The sequence below is a fragment of the Macaca fascicularis genome, chromosome 1 (genome assembly GCF_037993035.2).
Source record: "Macaca fascicularis isolate 582-1 chromosome 1, T2T-MFA8v1.1".
In the NCBI taxonomy this organism is placed as follows: Eukaryota; Metazoa; Chordata; class Mammalia; order Primates; family Cercopithecidae; genus Macaca; species Macaca fascicularis.
In genome coordinates, this window is record NC_088375.1 from 215,864,400 (window position 1) to 215,886,027 (window position 21,628).

At 42.5% G+C, this 21,628-nt stretch overlaps 2 protein-coding genes and 1 long non-coding RNA gene across 32 annotated transcripts in view; 2 read left to right on the forward strand and 1 right to left on the reverse strand.

The window, feature by feature from the left end:
• EMC1 (ER membrane protein complex subunit 1) overlaps window positions 1–1,881 on the forward strand; it is a 29,826-nt gene extending 27,945 nt beyond the window's left edge. For all 6 annotated transcript variants that reach the window (XM_005544599.4, XM_005544600.4, XM_065528935.1 and 3 more), the window contains 2 exons: window positions 225–354; window positions 441–1,881. In XM_005544599.4, the coding sequence (XP_005544656.1) occupies window positions 225–354; window positions 441–620 (310 nt within the window). In that variant the 3' untranslated portion in view covers window positions 621–1,881. The remainder of the gene's footprint in view (window positions 1–224; window positions 355–440) is intronic.
• LOC135967114 (uncharacterized) overlaps window positions 1–9,931 on the reverse strand; it is a 30,579-nt gene extending 20,648 nt beyond the window's left edge. Inside the window, exons 1-3 of one of the 2 annotated variants that reach the window (XR_012425221.1) lie at window positions 9,733–9,931; window positions 6,883–6,994; window positions 6,279–6,454 (exon numbers count right to left, since the gene is read on the reverse strand). This is a non-coding gene — a long non-coding RNA (uncharacterized lncRNA). The remainder of the gene's footprint in view (window positions 1–6,278; window positions 6,455–6,882; window positions 6,995–9,732) is intronic. The other variant, XR_012425220.1, reaches the window with a different exon arrangement.
• A 94-nt stretch (window positions 9,932–10,025) lies between these two features.
• Window positions 10,026–21,628, forward strand: part of UBR4 (ubiquitin protein ligase E3 component n-recognin 4) — a 139,632-nt gene continuing 128,029 nt past the window's right edge. For 23 of the 24 annotated variants that reach the window (XR_012425209.1, XM_015441762.4, XM_015441781.4 and 20 more), the window contains exons 1-3: window positions 10,026–10,219; window positions 18,810–18,907; window positions 20,858–20,961. Coding sequence is in view for 22 of the 24 variants with exons in the window: in XM_015441762.4 (XP_015297248.2) it covers window positions 10,044–10,219; window positions 18,810–18,907; window positions 20,858–20,961 (378 nt within the window). In the remaining 2 variants the exon portion in view is untranslated. The remainder of the gene's footprint in view (window positions 10,220–18,809; window positions 18,908–20,857; window positions 20,962–21,628) is intronic. The other variant, XM_045387086.3, reaches the window with a different exon arrangement.

A 21,628-nucleotide genomic window follows, 5' to 3' on the forward strand; every position in this document is an offset into this window, starting at 1 on the left:
AAAGTAGGAATCTAGATCTCAGTCTTACTCTCCAGAGAGCTTCCTTTCTTGTAGTCCTTCCTAACATTGAGCTGCTAAATTTTTAACTACCTAATGCAAGCAGACCTCCTAGGAGATTTGAGGCTAGATATGTAGCCTGGAAACCTTCCAGGACTCAGGAAGGGCAGCCAAGAGATCCCTTTACAGCAGTGCTCAGACTGCCTGTCCCGACTGGTGTTTTGCAGAGAGGAGAACCTAATCCCATATTCTCCAGATGTACAGATACACGCAGAGCGATTCATCAACTATAACCAGACAGTTTCTCGAATGCGAGGTATCTACACAGCTCCCTCGGGCCTGGAGTCCACTTGTTTGGTGAGTAGGGCCCACAGCTGCCCTATTTCACCCTTGGTGGATCATTGGTTGTTTCTTCCCTAATTCTTATTCCATCTGCCTTCCAGGTTGTGGCCTATGGTTTGGACATTTACCAAACTCGAGTCTACCCATCTAAGCAGTTTGATGTTCTGAAGGATGACTATGACTACGTGTTAATCAGCAGCGTCCTCTTTGGCCTGGTTTTTGCCACCATGATCACTAAGAGACTAGCACAGGTGAAGCTCCTGAATCGGGCCTGGCGATAAAGACCAAAGACTGTGCCTAAAAGTGGAGAGCCAGGGGAGTGTGGGTCAGAAAAGAAGCTACAGCTGCAGTTTGGTGGCTTGGTGGAGAGAGAGAGAGAGAGGGGGAGAGAGAGAGAGAGAGTGTGTGTGTGTGTGTGGCTTGGTGGAGAGAGAGAGAGAGTGTGTGTGTGTGTATGTGTGTTTTCAGCTCAGTTAAGAGCTGCAGGGAAGATGGATGACCTCCATGTAGAACTCCTTTTGGGATACACATGATGCAGAATCCTGCATGGAGAGAGAACTCACTCTCAGCTGAGAATCTCAGAGAATCCTGATGGGCTTTCCCTTGAAGTCCAAAGGCCTCTGCATTGTTTCCTTTCTTTGCCCATCCATGAATTGTATTTTTTTTTTTTAATAAGAATTCCAGCTGATTGTTGTGAGGCCTGTTTAAATTTTTACTCTGCCTTTTGTGTTTCCCAGTTTTATCTAGAAATCTTTCTGACTTTTTCCATCTCTTGCTTCAAAGTAAGAGGGGAACTGTCCTTGCCGACTCCACCTTACAGGTGCATTTGTTGTTTTGCACTGGGAAGAAATAGGATCCATCCTTAGCTGAGCCTCTCATGGCTTCCCTCCAAAGTAACTTAGGGTTGAGGGATCTATATGTGATGTCAAAACTTACGTTAAACATCTAGTTTCATGCTGTCATTCATTAGGCTGGGCCACCAAATGTTTGTTTCAATTTATCAGAAGCCAAGTCATTAGCGTCTTGTTTGTTGCCCATTGCCTATACTTTTCACCTGAGATGTGTGAGTTCGGGCCTTTTAAAAACTACTGAATTGTCTGAGCCTTGAAGACATTTCCAGGGAGAAGAGATAATCTCTCATTTCACTCACAGGCTGGTCTAATCATAACCTATTTAACGATGTCCTTGTTTAAGAACCATTATTTATTTTTAGTTTTTAATATAAATTAACATGTGGGGCATCATATTTCTCTTTAAATGAGGAAATTTTAAGTCTTACTGATCTAACCTTTGAAGCTTTAAAAAAGAGGAAAAAAGGGTGGGGGTGGGAAACTGGCATACTGTTTATAGCACTGCCGATTGGCTAAGCCACTGTGTCTCTGCTACAAATTAAAGAAAGCCTAAAAGTTTTCCTTGGTCATAGAGTTGGGGAATGACAGAATTTTTCTTTACTGTGAAATGTATGTACAGAGTAGACCACCTCTAGCCCTGTGGCGAAAGAGGTACACTCGAATGTCTGAATAAAGCAAGTGACGAATGACATGTTTAAGTCCTCTTTTGTGTCTTATAAGATCACTTTGAGGCTATTTTCACATTAGAGGGGATAAAAGCAGTGAAGACCTAAAGTAAGTGTATTTTATTTTAGTAAGGAAACATGTCAGTTTAATCATATATGGGTTGGTCGGGTTATCTAAAAATTTGTCATCTTTCTGTGGTCATATGCTGATGGCAGAGAAGGAAGAGGAAATGACAACCATTTTATTAATCGTCAATTTGATATCGAGTGACTGAACGTGTAGGAATCTCCAGAAAAAAACAGGCATCTATCATCCTGACCCAAGGCATATTTTTTTTTGAGACGGAGTCTTGCTCTGTCACCCAGGCTGGAGTGCAGTGGCCGGATCTCAGCTCACTGCAAGCTCCTCCTCTCGGGTTCACGCCATTCTCCTGCCTCAGCCTCCCGAGTAGCTGGGACTACAGGCACCTGCCACTTCACCCGGCTAGTTTTTTGTATTTTTTAGTAGAGACGGGGTTTCACCGTATTAGCCAGGATGGTCTCGATCTCCTGACCTCATGATCCACCCGTCTCGGCCTCCCAAAGTGCTGGGATTACAGGCTTGAGCCACCGCGCCCGGCCTACCCAAGGCATATTTTAACATAACCTGGGAGAAGAGAGTAGGTACATGTTAAAAAAATGCTGCCCTAGTTTTGAGAAAGCCTGGCTGGAATTCTGACTGTCTTTCATACATATGTGCAGGGTTAGCCTGCAAGATTCTAGTTTTTATTCACCAGTGTGCCAGAATCTGAAACAAGCTAATGGGAGGGAAGTTATTTGTCCTTTTGTCCTTTAGTAAAATTCCCTGTATTTCATCTGTAATCAAAGTTACCTCAAATAAGTGTTTTTTTTTTTTTTTTTTTTTTTTTTTTTTTTTTGAGATAGAGTCTCACTTTGTTGCCCAGGCTGGAGTGCAGTGGCATAATCTCGGCTCACTGCAACCTCCACCTCCCAAGCAGCTGGGACTATAGGCGCGTGCCACCACGCTCGGCTAAGTTTTTGTATTTTTAGTAGAGACGGGGTTTCACTGTATTGGCCAAGCTGGTCTTGAACTCCTGGCCTCAAGTGATCCGCTGGCCTTGGCCTCCCAAAGTGCTGAGATTACAGGTGTGAGCCACCTCGCCTGGCCAAGTGCTTAAAATAGTTAATGCTAATGCCACAGTCCAATTTAAATCTTTTCTTAGTTCTCAACTTTCCTTAATCTTAAAGCAGCATTCGGTTCTGAGCAGCTATGCTCAGTCTCCACCAATGGCTGCTGAGACTGTATCTTTCCTCTCTCAATTCTCTGATCTATTTGCTTTCTTGTCATTCCTTGTTTTTTTGTGTGTATTCCTTGACTTACCTCTTCTCCTGTCTTCATTAATTAGGTTAACTTTGGGGCCCCCTACAACATTTCACTTAAAGAGATCTGGCTGGGCGTGACGGCTCATGCCTATAATCCCAGCATTTTGGGAGGCCATAGTGGAGGATCTCTTGAGCCCAGGAGTTCCAGACCAGCCTGTGCAACATAGCAAGACCCTATCTACAAAAAGTTTAAAAAAAATTAGCCAGGCCTGGTGGCATGTGCCTGTGGTCCTAGCTACTCAGGAGGCTGAGGTGGGAGGATCGCTTGAGCCTGGGAGGTCGAGGCTGCAGTGAGCCATGAACATGCTACTGCACTTCAGCTTGGGCAACGGTGAGACCCTGTCTCAAAAAAACAAAAAACAAAAACAAACAACAAAAACTAATTTGTTTTAGTATTCATTAATTACGTATATGAGCACTGGTAGTCTAGTGTTGGTTCTTGTATACAATGTTTTCTTAAATGAGATGATGCTGTTTAATTCTGTTACTTGTTTTTTCAACTAATGGATCTTTTAAAGTTTTTTATTTAAATTTTTTCTGGGTACATGGCATATATACTTACAGGGTACATGAGATGTTTTGATAAGGGCTCAACTAATGCATCTTGAATATCATGTATTCATAAAGTTGACTGAAATACTTTCTGGAACAAAGTCTAATAGAAAAAATACTCAATTCCTAAATTTAAGAGACTTTAATGTAAGCTACCTAATCTTAACTAGTTTCATTATTTGCGTGTGGGTACAAGTTATGTGCTCTGTAAGGCATCTTTCAATTTGAAAATTTCAGAATTGTAATTTCATTGCCTTTATAAATTGCTTTTTTTTTTTTTTGAGGCAGGGTCTCTGTCACCCAGGCTGGAGAGCAGTGGCACAGTCATAGCTCACTGCAGCCTTCAACACCTGGGCTCAAGTGATCCTCCCTCCTCAGCCTCAAAAAATGCAGGCATGAGCTACTGCACCTGGCCTATAAATTGCTATACTTTTGAAGAGTCTATTACACAAGGTATCATCAGAATCATCCCAAGACTCATTTCCTGATTCCTAATTATTTAAAATTTTGCTTGTAGGCAAGGCATAGTGACTCACGCCTATAATCCCAGCCCTTTGGGAGGCCAAGGCAGGCAGATCATTTGAGATCAGGAGTTCGAGACCAGTCTGGCCAACATGGTGAAACCTGAAACCCCCATCTCTACCAAAAATAAAAATAAAAAAAAAATTAGCCAGGCATGGTGGTGGGTGCCTGTAATCCCAGCTACTTGGGAGGCTGAGGCAGGAGAATCACTTGAACCCGGGAGGCGAAGGTTGCAGTAAGCCAAGATCATGCCTCTGCACTCCAGCCTGGGTGACACAGTGAGACCCTGTCTCAAAAATAAATAAATAAAAAATTGCTTTTAAATCATGAAGCTATTGTTTACTTGGAATGTTTTCTTCCCTGCTTAAAATCTGGCTTGTCTCAAATCTGAACTCCTCCATAAAGTCTTCCCTATTGGTTTCAGCTACTCAGGACCTTCAACCATCCTGGCTGCTCACCACGTAACTTCCTGAGTATACACCGCACCCTTTATTGTTTCAGATATTGTGTCTCTCAGGGACTGCTGCACTGTTTTCTGAATTCCCTATTATCCCAGACACGAAGTTGCTTCTCGACAAATAGTTCCCCAAATGGCTGTACCTTCTCACAGAACCCTTAGGAACTTTGTCCTCAGTTTCCCAAATTTCTAAGACTTCGGTGACTTAGTAAGGGAATTTTTTTCCTTTTTTTTTTCTTTTTTGTTTTGAGACAGAGCCTCACTCTGTCTCCCAGGCTGGAGTGCAGTGGCTTGATCTCGGCTCACTGTAGTTTCCACCTCCCGGGTTCAAGAAATCTTCCTGCCTCAGCCTTCTGAGTAGCTGGGACCCCAGGAATGTGCCACCATGCCCGACTAATTTTTGTATTTTTAGTAAAGATAGGGTTTCACCATGTTGGCCAGGCTGGTCTCGAACTGCTGACTTCAGGTGATCCGCCTGTCCAGCCTCCCAAAGTGCTGGGATTACAGGCATGAGCCACCGTGCCTGGCCCCATTAATTCTTTTTTTTTTTTTTTTTTTTTTTTGAGACAGAGTCTTGCTCTGTCGCCCAGGTTGGAGTGCAGTGGTGCAATCTCGGCTCACCACAACCTCTGCCTCCCCGGTTCAAGCGATTCTTCTGCCTCAGCCTCCCGAGTAGCTGGGGCTACAGGTGTATGCCACCATGCCCTGCTAATTTTTGTATATTTATGGAAATGCCAAGAGATAGTTCAATCTGTATCTCTGGCATGCCATGGACACCAGGTCTGACAAACCCTTTTACTCCTTAAAACAAATGTTCACATGATCAATATGGGGAAATAAGCTGCATGTTACCATAACTTCTATTCTAAAAGGGAAAAGTGTCTCTTTGGTATTGCTTTGGAAAACATTATTCTTTATCTTACCATTTAAAAATTGACAATTATCCTTCCATAATTAAAACAGGTAGACAACATCCTGTGCCCTTTCATTTTTTGTAAAATGTAACCTGAAACTATTCAGCATTCTTGAAGCAACCTTTCAATAATGGAGATAGGGGTGCTTCATATCAATCAGCTGTTTTGATTTTGTGGCTAAGTTCTTTATTTTAAAAAGACTATGTAAGTTAAAAAAATTTTTTAACAATGCCCCCAAATTAAGGTGAGTGTCCCCTTCAAAACCTCCCCCACCATCTGTTTCTCAGAGGTCACAACTGAAGAATTTGGTATCTCTCCAGGTAATATAATCTTCTGCAGCTTGGTTTTTATCACTCACTCTATCGTGGAGAGTGCCTGTGTGAGAGGTAATGGATCTACACCATTTTTAGTGGTCACACAGTTGAAATTCTTAAGTGCTATTCCATTAGAGATTTTTATGAGACTGAATACTCTTTCGGGAAAGTCTAATATTTAGGCCATCTTTCCAGTAAGAAATTTATAACATAAAGGATGTGTACACACCCACCTTCCCATTTTTTTTAGGAATCAGAGCGTGAAGTTAGTTGAGACTGACCTCCAACGAAGAAGCCTGTTTTCCACAAGCACTAAGGCTTTTATGTATTTCTGATCCGTGATGCTGAGAAGGTGGCTTTTCCGGGATAGAGACTAAGAACATTTAGGAAGGTGTGTTTGTAAAATAGCCCCAGCTTTATATTGAAGCACACTCTTCTCTGACCCCTCATGTGCAATCTGAATGAATGCAAGTCAAGAAAGCAAACTAAAACTATAATTAAAAGGCACAATTACTCAAACAAACTCCATTATACTTCATAGTTTGTTCACATCATGGCTTTGATGGTATCATATATCCCATGTGCTGGGATAAAATAACTAGACTAGACCAATCAACCAGAGGCCAGTTTATTGATGATAATGAAGACTGCAATTGCAAAGAGGGCTAAAATACTCATCCTGCTGGAATATATATCCGCTCCTATAAAAAAGGTGATATAAGTTAAAATGCTATTATAAGTTTGCTTGGTTGTTACGGAGTTAGGAGATGTGATATCTTACTCATGCTTTTTACTATAGGCACATACCTTCCAAGGAGACCAGAATAGTCCCTCTCTGCACCCTGACCCCCCCATGTCCCCACCCCAAACAGTGCTAAAGGATACACACAGTGTAATCATTTGGCTCCACTTTTCCCAGAGTTTACATGTAAACTACTTTCCTTCTGTTAAGTATCAGGCCTACAGTAGGTTCTCTCTGTCATCATACTCTGTTTTCCTAATTATAAAGCAAATGGATCATAAAGTATTTATAAACTGTTTTTCTTTTGACAACACAATTTCAGACTTACAGAAAAGTTGCAATAGTACAAAGAATTCCCAGATCCCCTCCACCCAGATCCCCCAAAGGTTTTACCACATTTGATTTATCCTTCTCCTTCTGTCTGTCTTTCTGTCTCTCAATCTGATGGGTCAAAACTTTCTTAAAGTGACATTGTATTCTAGTCCCTCCACAGTTACCAAAATTGTTTCTTTTTCGCTCTTAAAGCAAGAAGGCTGCAAAGCCTGTTTTCTTCTTCCTTTTAAGGTCATACTGGGTGAATTGTTAAGTATGGGAAAAATAATACTGTGGGTTACAAATAATGTCTCATAATTCTAAATTAAATTTGGCTTCTAATCTAATTCCTTATATTCTTGGTAATTTGAAAACTAGCTCTGTTGTGAATTACCAAACAGGAGCTACTCTCTCCATTTGCAGTTTTCAGTATTGCAGTAGGAGTTTCAACACAATATGCACTGATTACTTGTTCTTGTAACTTTGTAAAAGCTTGAGAACAGATTGACCTCTCTTGGCTCCTAGGGGGTAACAGCTAAGGTTTATTCATTTACTTGTTTCTAGAAACATTGTATCTATTAGGATTTATTTCAAGCAACTCTATTAGATGGCTTAAAAAAAAAAAAAAGAAAAAAGATGTTCTTTCTCTCGCTTTTGAAGCTCCTGTAGTGAGGCACCCTGACCTCATTTGTTTTTAGATTGATGTACAATTTACAACCACCAAAGTGTGCAAATCATAAGTACAAATCATGGCTCAGTGACTACTGTGTGTGCACATCCATGTAAACATAACTGTGTCAAGGTACAGAACTTTTCCAGCTCCCAGCAGGCTGCCTCATCACTACCTCTACACAAATCTTTAAACCATATCATTCATCAATGTCTGCCATTTTTACTTCATTGAATTCCCTGTAACATGACTGTATCATGTCTTTGATCATGTTCAATTTCAGTTTCTTGGCAGGCACTTATTAGAATGGAACTAGTATTTTAAGTCCTTCAGTTAATTCATAAAAGTTATTTATTATTCTTTAGTTTCTATCTTATTTTCTGGACCAGAATATTAGAAGCATGTGTTTCATCTAGAAGTCTTTTATTAGTCTGTTTGTCATCTAAATTTATAACATAGATGCCATTCCAAATCTCTGTGGCAACACAAGACCGAACCTCCAGTACTGAAATAAATGTGGCATTTATAAGGGAAGTTCTTTATCTGGAGTGCTCTCTCCCAATCTATTAACCAGAAATATAAAGTATATAATAAATAATTTAGGTACAGGTGAAAATTTCCCTGTGATAGTTTGCATTTGCCTTTTATTCTCTCGGAGAGGGAAAGGAGGAGAGCAGAAACATTTGATCTTTTATTTCCTGAAATTTCTTCAAGACAGTCTTTGCAGATTAATTTTGTCCTTTGGTTAAAATAAAATTAATGTCCCAAAGTCATTATAAAATTCTGGGTCTCCAGCCTTTCTTTAGGGCTCTGGTTCAGTATCTTGAAATAATGCAATATTTATAGTGTTATGGTGTTTTTCATTTCTGATGTTTTTATGTTTAAGAAACTTGCTGTTATTATTATCCTCTGGTAAGTAGGCACTGAAGGAAAACCCCTACTGCTGTCATCGAAGCCACATTTTCCTCCAAGACTGGCTTTAACTTGACAGAATTTTATTTCGAATGCAATGATGCAGGCTGGGCGCATGGGTCAAGCCTGTAACCCCAGCACTTTGGGAGTCCAAGGTGGGAGGAACCTAGGACTTCGAAACCAGCTTGGCCTACCTTTCTCTTAAAAACAAACAAACAAACAAACAAAAATTAAGAGTCGTGGCCTGCACCTGTATAGTCTCAGTTACTGGGGAGGCTGAGGCCGGAAGATCGCTTGAGCCAGGGAGGTGGAGGCTGCAGCGAGCTGCAACTCTGCCACTGCACTCCAGCCTGGGCTATGGGGCCACAGAGCAAGATCCTGCCTCAAAAAAGGTAAAGTATGTCATATCTTAATAAAAGTGCAGATTAATCACTAGGTACCAATTCATTTATCAGTGTTACACACCAAGAACAAAAGCTCTTCCTAAACTTGGGGGAGAATTTCAGGGCTTTAGGAACTTGAAACCGTCTTCACAGTTCCTTCGAAGTCTTATTTAGGCCGGCTGTAGACCACAGGCCACAGGTCTAGAACTTGAAGCTGTCCACCAGTATCTCACACACAGGACTGTTCTTAATGCACGAATACCTCTCCTCGAGCAAACTGCTTTTCCCTCTTAGATCTTGCAGCCAGATCATTTTACCGGCAAAAGTCTCAGACATCTGTGAATAAAAGCTTACATTCTTTCCTTGTCAGTAGAAAAAAGGGGAACACGAAACCATACGTGGCAAATTACAAAGAGGGATGCACTGTACAAGCTGGTAAGATAAGGGCAATCCAAACAGAAGAGATTTGAGCGCGAAGGGAATATGGATCAGTGATTAGAAGGTGGTGTGGGAGGGAGAAAGCTTTGTAAGCTGTGGCGCGCTTTAGTATTACTATCGGGGGGATCTAGGCAGGGCAAGAAGCGGGTGAAAGCGTTTTAGGCTTCGGTCTCCTCTCCTCGTCCTTAGCTGTCCCAGGCCAGGGCCATTCTATTCGCCGGGGCGTAGTCAATTCCGCTGCCCTACACTTGCCCACTGAACCCATGCCCCAAACTCACCTTTCCCCGCTGCCCGGAAGCCAAGTCGCTACCACCTGCTTGAGCAACTCCCACCGCGCAGGCTCAGAAGTTAACGCTCTCCCGCCTTTCCCCGCTGCGCTACCTTCTGAGCAGGCGCAGCGACTACGATCCGTTACCTCGCGGCGGCTCGACCCCGGTGAGGGGAAAGGCCGCTCCGCGCGTCGCGTTTTTGACCCATGACGGCGGCGCGCAGTCTGACGCGACAGATTGCGTCACTTCCGCCCCCTCCCGGGAGGCGGCGCTGGGCCGGTGGCAAGCCCCCGGAGGGAGCCGCAGTAGTACGACGGAAGATGGCGACGAGCGGCGGCGAAGAGGCGGCGGCAGCGGCGCCGGCGCCCGGGACCCCGGCAACGGGGGCGGACACGACCCCGGGCTGGGAGGTGGCGGTGCGGCCCCTACTGTCCGCGTCCTACTCCGCCTTCGAGATGAAGGAGTTGCCGCAGCTGGTGGCCTCAGTCATCGAGAGGTACCGGGCGGCGGCTCCGGCGGGCGACGCTGTGGGGGGGGAGGGGATTTCGAGCCGGATCGTCTGGACCCGCTTCCCGAGCCGCCCCCTGACCCTTGGGGATCCCCGCCCCAGCCACGGATTCGGGGTTCCCGGGTCCCGGGAGACTAGAGCTTGCCCGGGTTTCCTTCCGCCAACCCATGTAAATCACCTCTACCTCAGTTTCCCCTCTCGAGCAAAACTTTTGCGGCCTCCCTTGCGGGAGGGCGTGGCCGGGCACGGTTGAGAGTGACTTTGAGATGCATTCGCCCTCTTAAGGGAATGTTCACGGGGCTGCCCCTTGGGTCAAGTCACAGATGAGTTTGCATTTCTCGCCCGCACTCATTCCCCTAGCCTGGGCCGGAGCGGAGCCGTACGGTATAATTTAATAACGGTCTCCCCGCGGTGCTGTAATCAGTGGGGGCACGTGCTATTTCTGTGACTAAAGCCACTAGCTACCATTGATGACCTCTTTTTACGTTGCACTTCTTGTGCATTCCTACTGTATCGGTCTTTGATTAAAAACATTTCAGTGTGTGAGTCTGAGAGGTCAATTTCCCAGAGGATGTGTGGTGTGTGTGTTCTCTCTCTGCCTCCCATCCCCCTTGCATTAAAATATCATCACATTCTTTTACAAACGGTACTATCTATTGGTTTCCTTTTGTGTGTTTTTGTCTTTTTGCACAGCGATTCTTAGCTATTGAGAGTTATTATATAGGTACACAGATGGTGATCTCAGAGTGCCTTCCTTTTCCTGACATACTGTGCTCGGAGCAGTCTTTCATTAGTTTAATGGTAGACTTTTGCTTTTAAAACCAGACTGACTTTCATTTTTCTAGCCATACCTCATTTCAGCAACTCCCTGCAATTGTTAACTGGGTCATTTTAGCTTCATGATGACAAGGGTATATCTAGGTGCTCTACAGAGGTTAGAAATTGCTATTTGTTACTCAAAGGAGGCCCATGGTTTGACAAATTGCTTGTTTTTATGCTTTTTGTTGTTGTTAGGCTTGTAATCCTTTGGATGCAGTTTTTTTTGTTTTGTTTTGTTTTGTTTTGTTTTTGAGATAGAGTTTTGCTCTGTCGCCCAGGCTGGAGTGCAGTGGCACGATCTCGGCTCACTGCAAGCTCTGCCTCCCGGGTTCACGCCATTCTCCTGCCTCAGCCTCCCGAGTAGCTGGGACTACAGGCGCCCACCACCACGCCCAGCTACATTTTTGTATTTTTTGTAGAGACGGGGTTTCACCATGTTAGCCAGGATGGTCTCGATTTCCTGACCTTGTGATCCGCCCACCTCGGCTTCCCAAAGTGTTGGGATTACAGGTGTGAGCCACCGTGCCTGATCTGTATGCAGAGTTTTTAACAAATTATAATAAAATAATGGTTGGGTTTGGTAACTTCACAGTCAGCTTTACAGATGGGTTTTCTTATCTGATCATCAGGCCAAGAATGTTCTGAAGATGTAAACAGGTTTCAAATATGCTACTTTCAAATTATGTAGCTGCTTTTTGTTTTAAACGTTTGGATTGGCAGTATTTTTCCTGACTCATACTCATGTTATGTAGAATCAGTAACGTTCCAGTCTTTTTAGAACATTTGCTTTTATGTTTTTCTGGACGTGAGCTGGATAGCTTATAAAGTATTAATAATTTGTTGATACCCTTCCGTAAATCCTGTATTTGGGGGCCATGCCTTTAAAGCTGTAATACTTAAGGAACACCCTCCAACCAAATACATCACTAGGTTTGAATTTTGCTATATATGTGGTAGTGGTCTCTGCCATACCGTCTGTTTGTACAGATAATCAAGAGTTGTATTTGTAGATGTTAATAAGATCTCTCTTTATGGTTTAGAAAATAAGTCCAAACTGATGGCCCTTTGGTAATGCATTTATTGGAAGGCAAGATCTCTCTTTTTTTTTTGAGATGGAGTCTTGCTCTGTCACCCAGGCTGGAGTGCAGTGGCGCCATCTCAGCTCACTGCAAGCTCCACCTCCCAGGTTCACACCATTCTTCTGCGTCAGCCTCCCGAGTAGCTGGGACTACAGGCACGTGCCACCATGCCCAGCTAATTTTTTATATTTTTAGTCGAGACGAGGTTTCACCGTGTTAGTCAGGATGGTCTCTATCTCCTGACCTTGTGATCCACCCGCTTCAGCCTCCGAAAGTGCTGGGATTACAGGCGTGAGCCACTGTGCCTGGCCGGAAGGCAAGATCTTTTAAGTCTTCTGGTTTTTGGAGCTCAGTTAACTTTGAAAGCCTATGTGTCCTCTGCAGGCTGTGTGAGAGGAGTATGATCTAAAGAAAAATTTCTGTAAGAAATACCTGGCTTACAAGTTCGTTACAGTGAGAACGGCTAAACGTATCAAGTGTTCAGTTTGTTATAAAGCAGGGGTTGGCAAACGTCCTGTGAATGGCCAGATAGTAAATAATTTTGGGACATGTGGTCTCTGTGTGGACTGCTCAACTCTGCCATCATTGTGTGAAAGCAGCCACACACCATACATAAATGAATGGGCATGGCTGTGTTTAAAATTGTGTCTGTGGGCAGTGAAATTTGAATTTCATGTGATATTTACATGTCACAAACTATTTTGATTTTTTTTTTTTTTTCAACTGCTGTTAGCCATACAAAAACAGCTGACTTTCTGGATTTGGCCTGCAGACCATAGTTTGCCAACCCCTAGCTTGGAGCACACAGATTATACCCTGCTATCATTATTCTGATTTTCAAAGGATTTATTTATTTATTTATTTAGAGACAGAGTCTTGCTCTGTCACCCAGGCTGGAGTGCAGTGGCATGATTTTACCTCACTGAAACCTACGCCTCCCAGGCTCAAGTGATTCTTGTGCCTCAGCCTCCCCAGTAGCTGGGATTATAGACGTGCGCCACCAGACCTGGCTAATTTTTGTATTTATAGTAGAGATGAGGTTTCACCATGCTGGCCAGGCTGGTCTTGAACTTCTGACCTCAGGTGATCCTCCTGCCTTGGCCTCCCAAAGTGCTGGGATTACAGGCATGAGCCACTGCACCCGGCCTAAAGGTTTTATTTACTTGTCTTTTCAAAAAGTAAAGGTCTCAGAATTGTGGGAGTATGTCTTGCTTAGGAAGCTGTAGTACCAGATCAAAGCCAACACTGTAGATGCTGAGGTGGTCCTTGTTTTCTAGCTAATCAGAGGTTGAGACATCTAGGCTGCTACTTTAGTTCTGTGCTTGCCACTCCCATCTTCTGCAGTTTCCTGGTTTCTTTCTCTTGTTAAGCCTGCCATGTTTTTTCTTCCTTGTCACCGGGGACCATCTGTTTTTCTGTTGCAGTCTACTATCTGCTTCCGTTTTTGATATCCTGGCTCCATCATGCCAGCTATTACTTTCTACCTGGTAGCCTGCTTATCCATTGTATTTGTCTCTTGACTATTGAGAACGATGATGTGTTCAAGACTCCTCAGTACACCACATTCTACCTTTTTTTATAGTTGAAATTGACCTTTTGAAGAAAAGGTAGATTAAACGTTCCTAGGTCTAACCCCTATTTCTTAAGTTTGACTTTGCAACCAAACTGAAACAGAGGAGAAATAGATCAACATGGATAAGTTGGAAAGCATACTCTCAAGTCCTTAGATTTTTTAAAAGAAAAAGATATCTGAATTTATTTAAAGGGAAGATTTTTTCCATAGCATGTAGCTAGCTAGCGTGTCTTAAAAAGACTACTAAAATATTTTTTCTTTTTTAAGAGACGGGGTTGGCCGGGCACAGTGGCTCACGACTGTTAACTCAGCACTTTGGGAGGCCAAGGCGGGAGGATAACCTGAGGTCAGGAGTTTGAGCCAGCCTGGCTAACATGGTGAAACCCTGTTTCTACTAAAAATACAAAAAATTAGCCACGCGTGGTGGCACGCGCCTGTAACACCTGTAATCCCAGCTACACGGGAGGCTGAGGCAGGAGAATTGATTCTGAACCCAGGAGGCGGAGGTTACAGTGAGCTGAGATCGCACCATTGCACTCTAGCTCGGGCAACAAGATAAAAACTCCATCTAAAAAACAAAACAAAAGAAAACAATATGGGATCTCCCACTGTTGACTGGAGTACAGTGGGACAATTATAGCTTACTGTAGCCTCAAATTCCTGGGCTCACTGGATGCTCCTACTTCAGCCTCCTGAGTAGCTACAGTAGCTAGCTAGACTACCGGCTCCCACCACTAGGCCCAGTTTAAACTCTTTCTAACACTGTTACTTAATACGTAGTTTAAAGAACATTTTAAACACACTGTTACTTTTCCAAGCCAGAAATGGAGCAGAACTAGCTCAATGGAGCACATGCCGTCTATGGGATTAGTTAGTATAATCATTGCTGAATGTAGCCTTCTATGTTAAAGGTATAGATAATTCCTTTCTTAACTCTGTGCAAGATAGGCTGGTGAGCATGGTTATCATTGGACAGCTTGACTGACTCTTTGTAGATAAAAAGAAATATGCTCCTTTTCTCTGAGCCAATTCTTTCTGGGCTGACCTGGCCTTTTAAATGATAAACCTGTTCGAGGTTTCTGTTTCCAGATGTTTGCTAGAATTTAAGGGCAAAGAGACCTACTTTGGAAGGGGGAGACTGTTACAACATTTCCACTAGATAATGCACAGTAATTTCCTAAAAATCTTGAAAGGAAGAAAGGGATGCACTCATGCTGTGATCTTTTGAATTTGTAAGCAGTAGGATGTAAATTGATAAATGACCTAAAGGAAAAAAAAAAAAAAAAAAAAAGCCCACCACCAAAAGATAGATAATGATTGTGAGATTAGTCTGACTCCTGTTTCTATGTCTTAGTTTCACATTAACCACAGATTTGTCAAGAGTATGAGGGAAGTATCTGAAAGACAGTTTTCAGTTCTTCAGTTAACATGCAGCAGATTATAGATAGAAAGATAGGAATAAGCATAGTGGATTGTATATATACTTGAGAAAGGAGCTTGTGAAATTTCCACCTTTTACAAAAAAGATTGATAGTATGATATTGAAGAGGGAGAAGGGAGGTGAATCTTTAGTCTTTTATGATGCCCCTCCTCAGATTCCCATTTCTTCCTAAAAAGAGCTAGATTTTTCCAGACGCTGCCAGTTCTTTTTTCACTTACACATCAAATTGAATTTCTCTGACCTCTCTGCTTAGCTGCTGTTTCCCTTTGTACTCTGCATCACATTTATTTGGTATAGAGTATAAAAGCTTCAGATTCTCTGTCTATCCACAGTGTTTCAGGCTCAGCGGTACTGTTGTTGCAGTTCATTAGGAGCGGCAGGTGATTCAGGAAGATACTTGACCAATTAGAGCAAAGACATATTTTCACGTCTATCTCTTTATTTTCCTTCCTGTACTTTATATTTGCTTCCGTTTCTTCATTCTTCTCCTTCCTACTCAACTTTTTGTCCTTTGTTCCGTTTTTCCATTTCTTATTCTCTGGTGTCTTGGTGTCTATCATTTTCTCAGGGAATGAGAGTGAGGTTGGAAATTATGGCAGCACATCCCTATTAACTGACTCATGCACACTGTTTCTTTAAAATCAAGAGATATGACAATGTCCATTACTTCTTATTTCCTCTTTCAAGTCTTCAAAACCAATTTTTCCCCAGGTTTATCCTTAGTTGTCCAATGCACATTTTAAGTAGAACTGAAGATTGTTCCATTTTTCCTCTGCCAATGTCTGTCTTTCCCCAATATGCATTATTCTTCCTGTTTCTTTATTGGAATAAGGATGTTGTGTATTTCTAGGGGAGGAAGTTGGGTTCATTAGATCACAATAGGATGATACTGAACCAGGCAATTAAATGAGTTTACTCCTATATATATTTTTAAATGTATATTTCATTCTCAGAATTGGTATGAAAGCAATAGGCTAAGTCCATCCTTTGGGTGGGCAGTATTTCTCTTAGATTTGGTAAACCTGTTCAGCTGGAAAAAGTGGGGGTAAGCAGCTCTGAACTTTGGAAATAAATCAGGAAAGGTAAATAAATCCGGTAAAATAACATCAAATGTCAGAGTGGGAAAGCCTTAGAAAAACGAATAAGAAAGTATAAGGGTGGGGCCAGGCGTGGAGGCTCATGCCTGTAATCCCAGCAATTTGGGAGGCGGAGGCGGGTGGATCATGAGGTTAGGAGTTTAAGACCAGCCTAACCAACATGGTGAAACCCCGTCTCTACTAAAACAAATACAAAAATTAGCCGGGCGTGGTGGCACGCACCTGTAATCCCAGCTACTCAGGAGACTGAGGCAGGAGAATCGCTTGAACCGGGGAGGCGGAGGTTGCAGTGAGCTGAGATCATGCCTCTGCACTCTAGCCTGGGCGACAGAGCGAGACTCCGTCTCAAAAAAAGAAAGTATAAGGCTGGAAGTAAAGGAAAAACTAAGTATATGAGGTAGAAATGGGGATTTAGTAGGGAGTTTTCTGCTGTACATGTGAGCCTTAAAACTGTGTTTAGTCACCAGGAACTTTTGAATGCTACTTGTTGTAGAAAGGTTTTTATTTTCTCCTTTTTATGTTCCCTGACAAATGGAAAATGACCCTCACTTAGCAGGAGGATCCTTGCACACATCATAGATGCTCCATAAATATTTTTTTTTCTTGGTGAAGGAGTTATTCTGAGTTAGGGACTAATCTTTGATACATACCCATTTATCCTTGCTCTGCATATAGCAAAGTGCTTGTAATGCCAGACTTTCAAGTGTTATTTAAGGTGATTCATCACTGACATTGGCACCTTCCAAATAGTGACTTGTCCTTTTGGCTCTTGTGTTCATTTGGCAAGTAGATAGTCTTGCAGGCAGTGAATGGAGTATTCACTCTGTTTACATTTCCCTTCTTAGGTTGATACTCTTTTTTTTTTTTTTTTTTTGAGTTGGAGTCTCACTCTTTCTCCTAGGCTGGAGTGCAGTGGCACAATCTCAGCTCACTGCAACTCTGCCTGCCTGGTTTAAGCGATTGTTGTACCTCAGTCTCATGAGTAGCTGGGACTACAGGCAGATGCCACCACACCTGGCTAATTTTTGTATTTTTATTAGTGACGGGGTTTCACCATATTGGCCAGGCTGGTCTCGAACACCTGGCCTCAGATAATCCCCCAGCCTCTGTCTCCCAAAGTGCTGTGATTACAGGCTTGAGCCACCAGCTACAATGCGTCCCGCCATAGGTTGAAACTTCTTGCTGGGGATTGACTCACTAAGGAAACTATTCAACCACACTGTTGTTCTTTCCATTTAATAAAATATATTTTAGTCTTTGCTTTACCTTCATGTTTCTTTTTTTTTTCTGAGACGGAGTCTCACTGTCGCCCAGGCTGGAATGCAGTGGCCCGATCTCAGCTCACTGCAACCTCCGCCTCCCTGGTTCAAGCAGTCCTCTGCCTCAGCCTCCTGAGTAGCTGGGATTACAGGCGTGTACCACCACACCTTGCTAATTTTTGTAACTTTAGTAGAGATGGGATTTCACCTTCTTGGCCGAGGGCTGGTCTTGAATGAACTCCTGACTTTGTCATCCACCCACCTCTACCTCCCAAAGTGCTGGGATTGGAGGCATGAGCCACCATACCCGGCCGGCCACCGTGCCCAGCCCATGTTTCATCAATTGTGGATTAGCACCTGATTTGATAGAATGACTTTAAATGTATCCAGCCTTTAAACCTAGTTGGTCTCTAGATTTTTTCAGAATAGGGCATTTCCCCAGCTAAGGATAAAGGATGTGGTTAAAAAAAAAAAAAAAAAAATCACTGACTCTTTTGTGATCTCGCTTTAGTCTACAATCAGAGGGATGGAGTAGGGGATGACTCTGTTATCCAGCGAATTTTGGATTTTAGCACTCATCATATGACTTCCTATCTTGAATTGTTGATTCCTTTTAAGTTACCACATTACAGGCCAGCCTTATTTGGTCTAAAATTGGTTACTTTAATCTGTATTCCCACTAACAGTATATTGAGTACTCTGGTCTGCCCCTTTTTGGCTATCAATAATGAAGGCATATTAGTGATCGGTCTTTGCCAGCCAGTAATACAGAACAGTTTGGTATCCTGTTAGGTCTTTACTTGCATTTCATTAGTTCTGCTTGACTTTGAAAATGTTTTCTGTTTGTTAGTCTCTGCTTCTTCCTGAGCCTGATGACCTTGAATGAGATATTTAATTTGAATTCTCGAAGCTTCACCTTCCCAATCTTTTTTTGGGATGGAGTCTCGCTCTATCACCTAGGCTAGAGTGCAGTGGTGCAATCTTGGCTCACTGCAACCTCTACCTCCCAAGTTCAAGCAATTCTCCTGCCTCAGCCTCCTGAGGAGCTGAGACTATAGGCACATGCCACCACGTCTAGCTGATTTTTGCATTTTTAGTGGAGATGGGTTTTCACCATGCTGGCCTAGTTGGTCTTGAACTCCTGACCTCAGGTGATCTGCCCGTCCCATCTTTCCCAATCTTGAATGGGAATAGGTTGATGATACTATCTACCAGGTAGTGAGGATTAAATAACGTAATATCCATAGAGGGGTATCTGGCACATAGTAAGCGCTAAGTAGATGCTGGCTGAATTGTTATTATTTTTGCAGTGAATCAGAAATCCTGCACCATGAGAAGCAATATGAGCCATTCTACTCATCTTTTGTTGCACTTTCCACACACTATATTACAACAGTTTGCAGTCTCAGTAAGTATTCCACTCTTGTCCCTGCCTTCTGAGGGCTTGTGAATAGGGGAATTGTTTATCCTCTTGTTAGTGTATCTGAACAAGTTGTTAATGAAGTCTAGGTTTTAGCACTCCTAAGCTGCTCACCCAAGAGTGGAGACAACTGTCAGCTAGGATGAGGCTCCAGAGATTCCCTTACCTAGGCTAACCAAGTGGAATTTTAAAACTACTTGGCTTGGACACCTGCTTTATAAGTATTAAGTCAACCTCCTTTTCCTTCTTAATCCAAAGCATTTTATTGATTTCTCATGTAATTACTGGTGTGTTAATTTCCTGGGGAAGAGGGTGGTGGATACTGACCTCTGGAGCTAGCAGCCACTCAAGGCTCTATTTCCTATTTGGTTTTGGTGAGGATGTGGATTCTCCCTTGTGTTCTCTGGTATATGAAGGGATTTCAACTTCAGTTCTCTAGTTTCTTCATTTTTCTACCCCCAAAATGGCTAAGCCCTATTTTACATTTCTGAATTTTTACACTTTTCTAAAATCTTGACTCAAATAGTTCTGAAGAATTCTAATTATTTTAATTTTGCTTTTTTAGAGAGAGGGTCTTGCTCTGTCACCCAGGCTGGAGTGCAGTGGTGTGATCATAGCTCACTGCAGCCTTGAACTCCTGGGCTCTAGTGATTCTCCTGCCTTAGCCTCCTCAGTCCTAGCTGGGACTACAGGCACAAGCCAATACGCGCAATTAATATTTTATTTTTTTGGTAGAGACAGGGTCTCTCTATGTTGCCCAGGCTGGTCTGGAAGTCCTGGGCTTAAGCAATCCTCCTGGCTTGGCCTCCCAAAGTGCTGGGATTACAGGCAGGAGTCACCATATTTGTTTATTTGAATAGTTTGCTAAGCAAGTAAACTGAAAGGACACTGAAGAATTAGTGTATTTTTTGTGTGGCCCAAGACAATTCTTCCAGTTACTGAGTAATCCTTCAGTGTCAGATACTGTTTAATACAGGCTCTGGCTACTGGCAGAAAAATCAGTTTTAGCTTGGAGAAACTTTATGTAAGGAAGTCATTTTATTTTTTTAAGTTATACTTAAAAATTTTATCCATTTATTTATTTATTTTGAGATTGGGTTATGAGACTAATTTTTGTATTTTTGGTAGAGATGGGGTTTCACCATGCTGGCCCAACCTGGTCTGGAACTCCTGGGCTGAAGTGATCCACCTGCCTCAGCCTCCCGAAGTGCTGGGATTATAGGTGTGAGCCACTACGCCTGACCAGGACGTCATTTTAGAATCCTTGGGAAGGAGTAGTAGTATCGTCTAGTGCAAGTTTGTCCAACTCACGGCCTTAGGGCCACGAGATGGCTCTGAATTTGGTCCAACACAAATTCATAAACTTTCCTAAAACATTATGAGATTTTTTTTTGTCTTTTTTTTTTTTTTTTTTTTTTTTTTAAAAAAAAAGCTCATCAGCTATTGTTACTGTTAGTATATTTTTTGTGTGGCCCAAGACAATTCTTCTGGTGTAGCCCAGGGAAGCCAAAAGGTTGCACACTCCTGGTTTAGTGGTTAAGAGCATGAACTCTAGAGGCTGACTGCCTGGATTTAAATCTAGCTGTGTGACTTTCGTCAAGTCATTTAGTTAGCTCAGCTGTTAAAAACGGACAGGGATAATATGAATATCTGCCTCATAGAATTGGTTTAAGAATTAGATGAGTTAGTACATTTGAAGTGCTTTGCACTGGTGTGATGTATTTCCTATTACAGTTATCCTGATTTCTAGTAAATATGAGATAAATTGATCTGATAGTTATTGATATTAAAATACCTTTGTTCACCCCTTGGGTTTTTGGCTCTGAATAATTGTTATGATATTGGGAATGTTGGACATAGAGCTCAATACTTACTTTGCTTGATTTCTTGACCAAGGCTGAGCAGTCTGAAATTAAGTAATGTTTATTACTTTCTCAGTTCCCCGGAACCAACTTCAGTCAGTGGCAGCGGCCTGTAAAGTTCTAATTGAGTTTTCTCTCCTGCGTCTGGAGAATCCAGATGAGGCTTGTGCTGTGTCCCAGGTGAGAGTGATGGGCCCATTTCTTGCCCTATTCCAAAGCAGTATTGTGACTGACTAGTGGCATAGAGCAGAGGTCAGTGAACTTTTTCTGTAATAGGCCAGATAGAAAATCATTTGCAGGCTGTATGTTATCTGTTGCAGCTAGTTAACTTTGCCTTTTTAGTGTGAAAACAGCCATAGATTAATATGTAAATGATGAATATGGCTGTGTTCCAGTAAACTTTATTTACAAAAACAGGCAGTGGTTGAATTGGAGCTGTATTTTGCTGGCCTCTGGTACATGGGGCTACAGAGTCTTCTCAAGGATTGGACATTTTTGTATTTTTTGTGGAGTCAGGGTTTTGCCATTTTGCCCAGGCTGGCCAGGTAAGTAACAGAAAATGAGTAAAGTATGCTAGTTGAGAAGATTGCAGGCCCCAACTACAGGGGCCAACCACTATTTGGCTCTGGCTTATTATTGCCATGCAGGAATGGAGGTGCAAGGTTGCTATACTGTGAATTATTTGAGAGTGAGAAGTTTGGATTTGCATGTGAATCTTTTTATTCACTTCAAATTTTAAAAAAATATTGTGAGAACAATAAGACATCTGCAAGCTACGTACAGTCTAAGGACATCAGCTTGCAGTCTTTGCTTTAGTGTTTATATGAACCTAAATTTGACCCTGTGC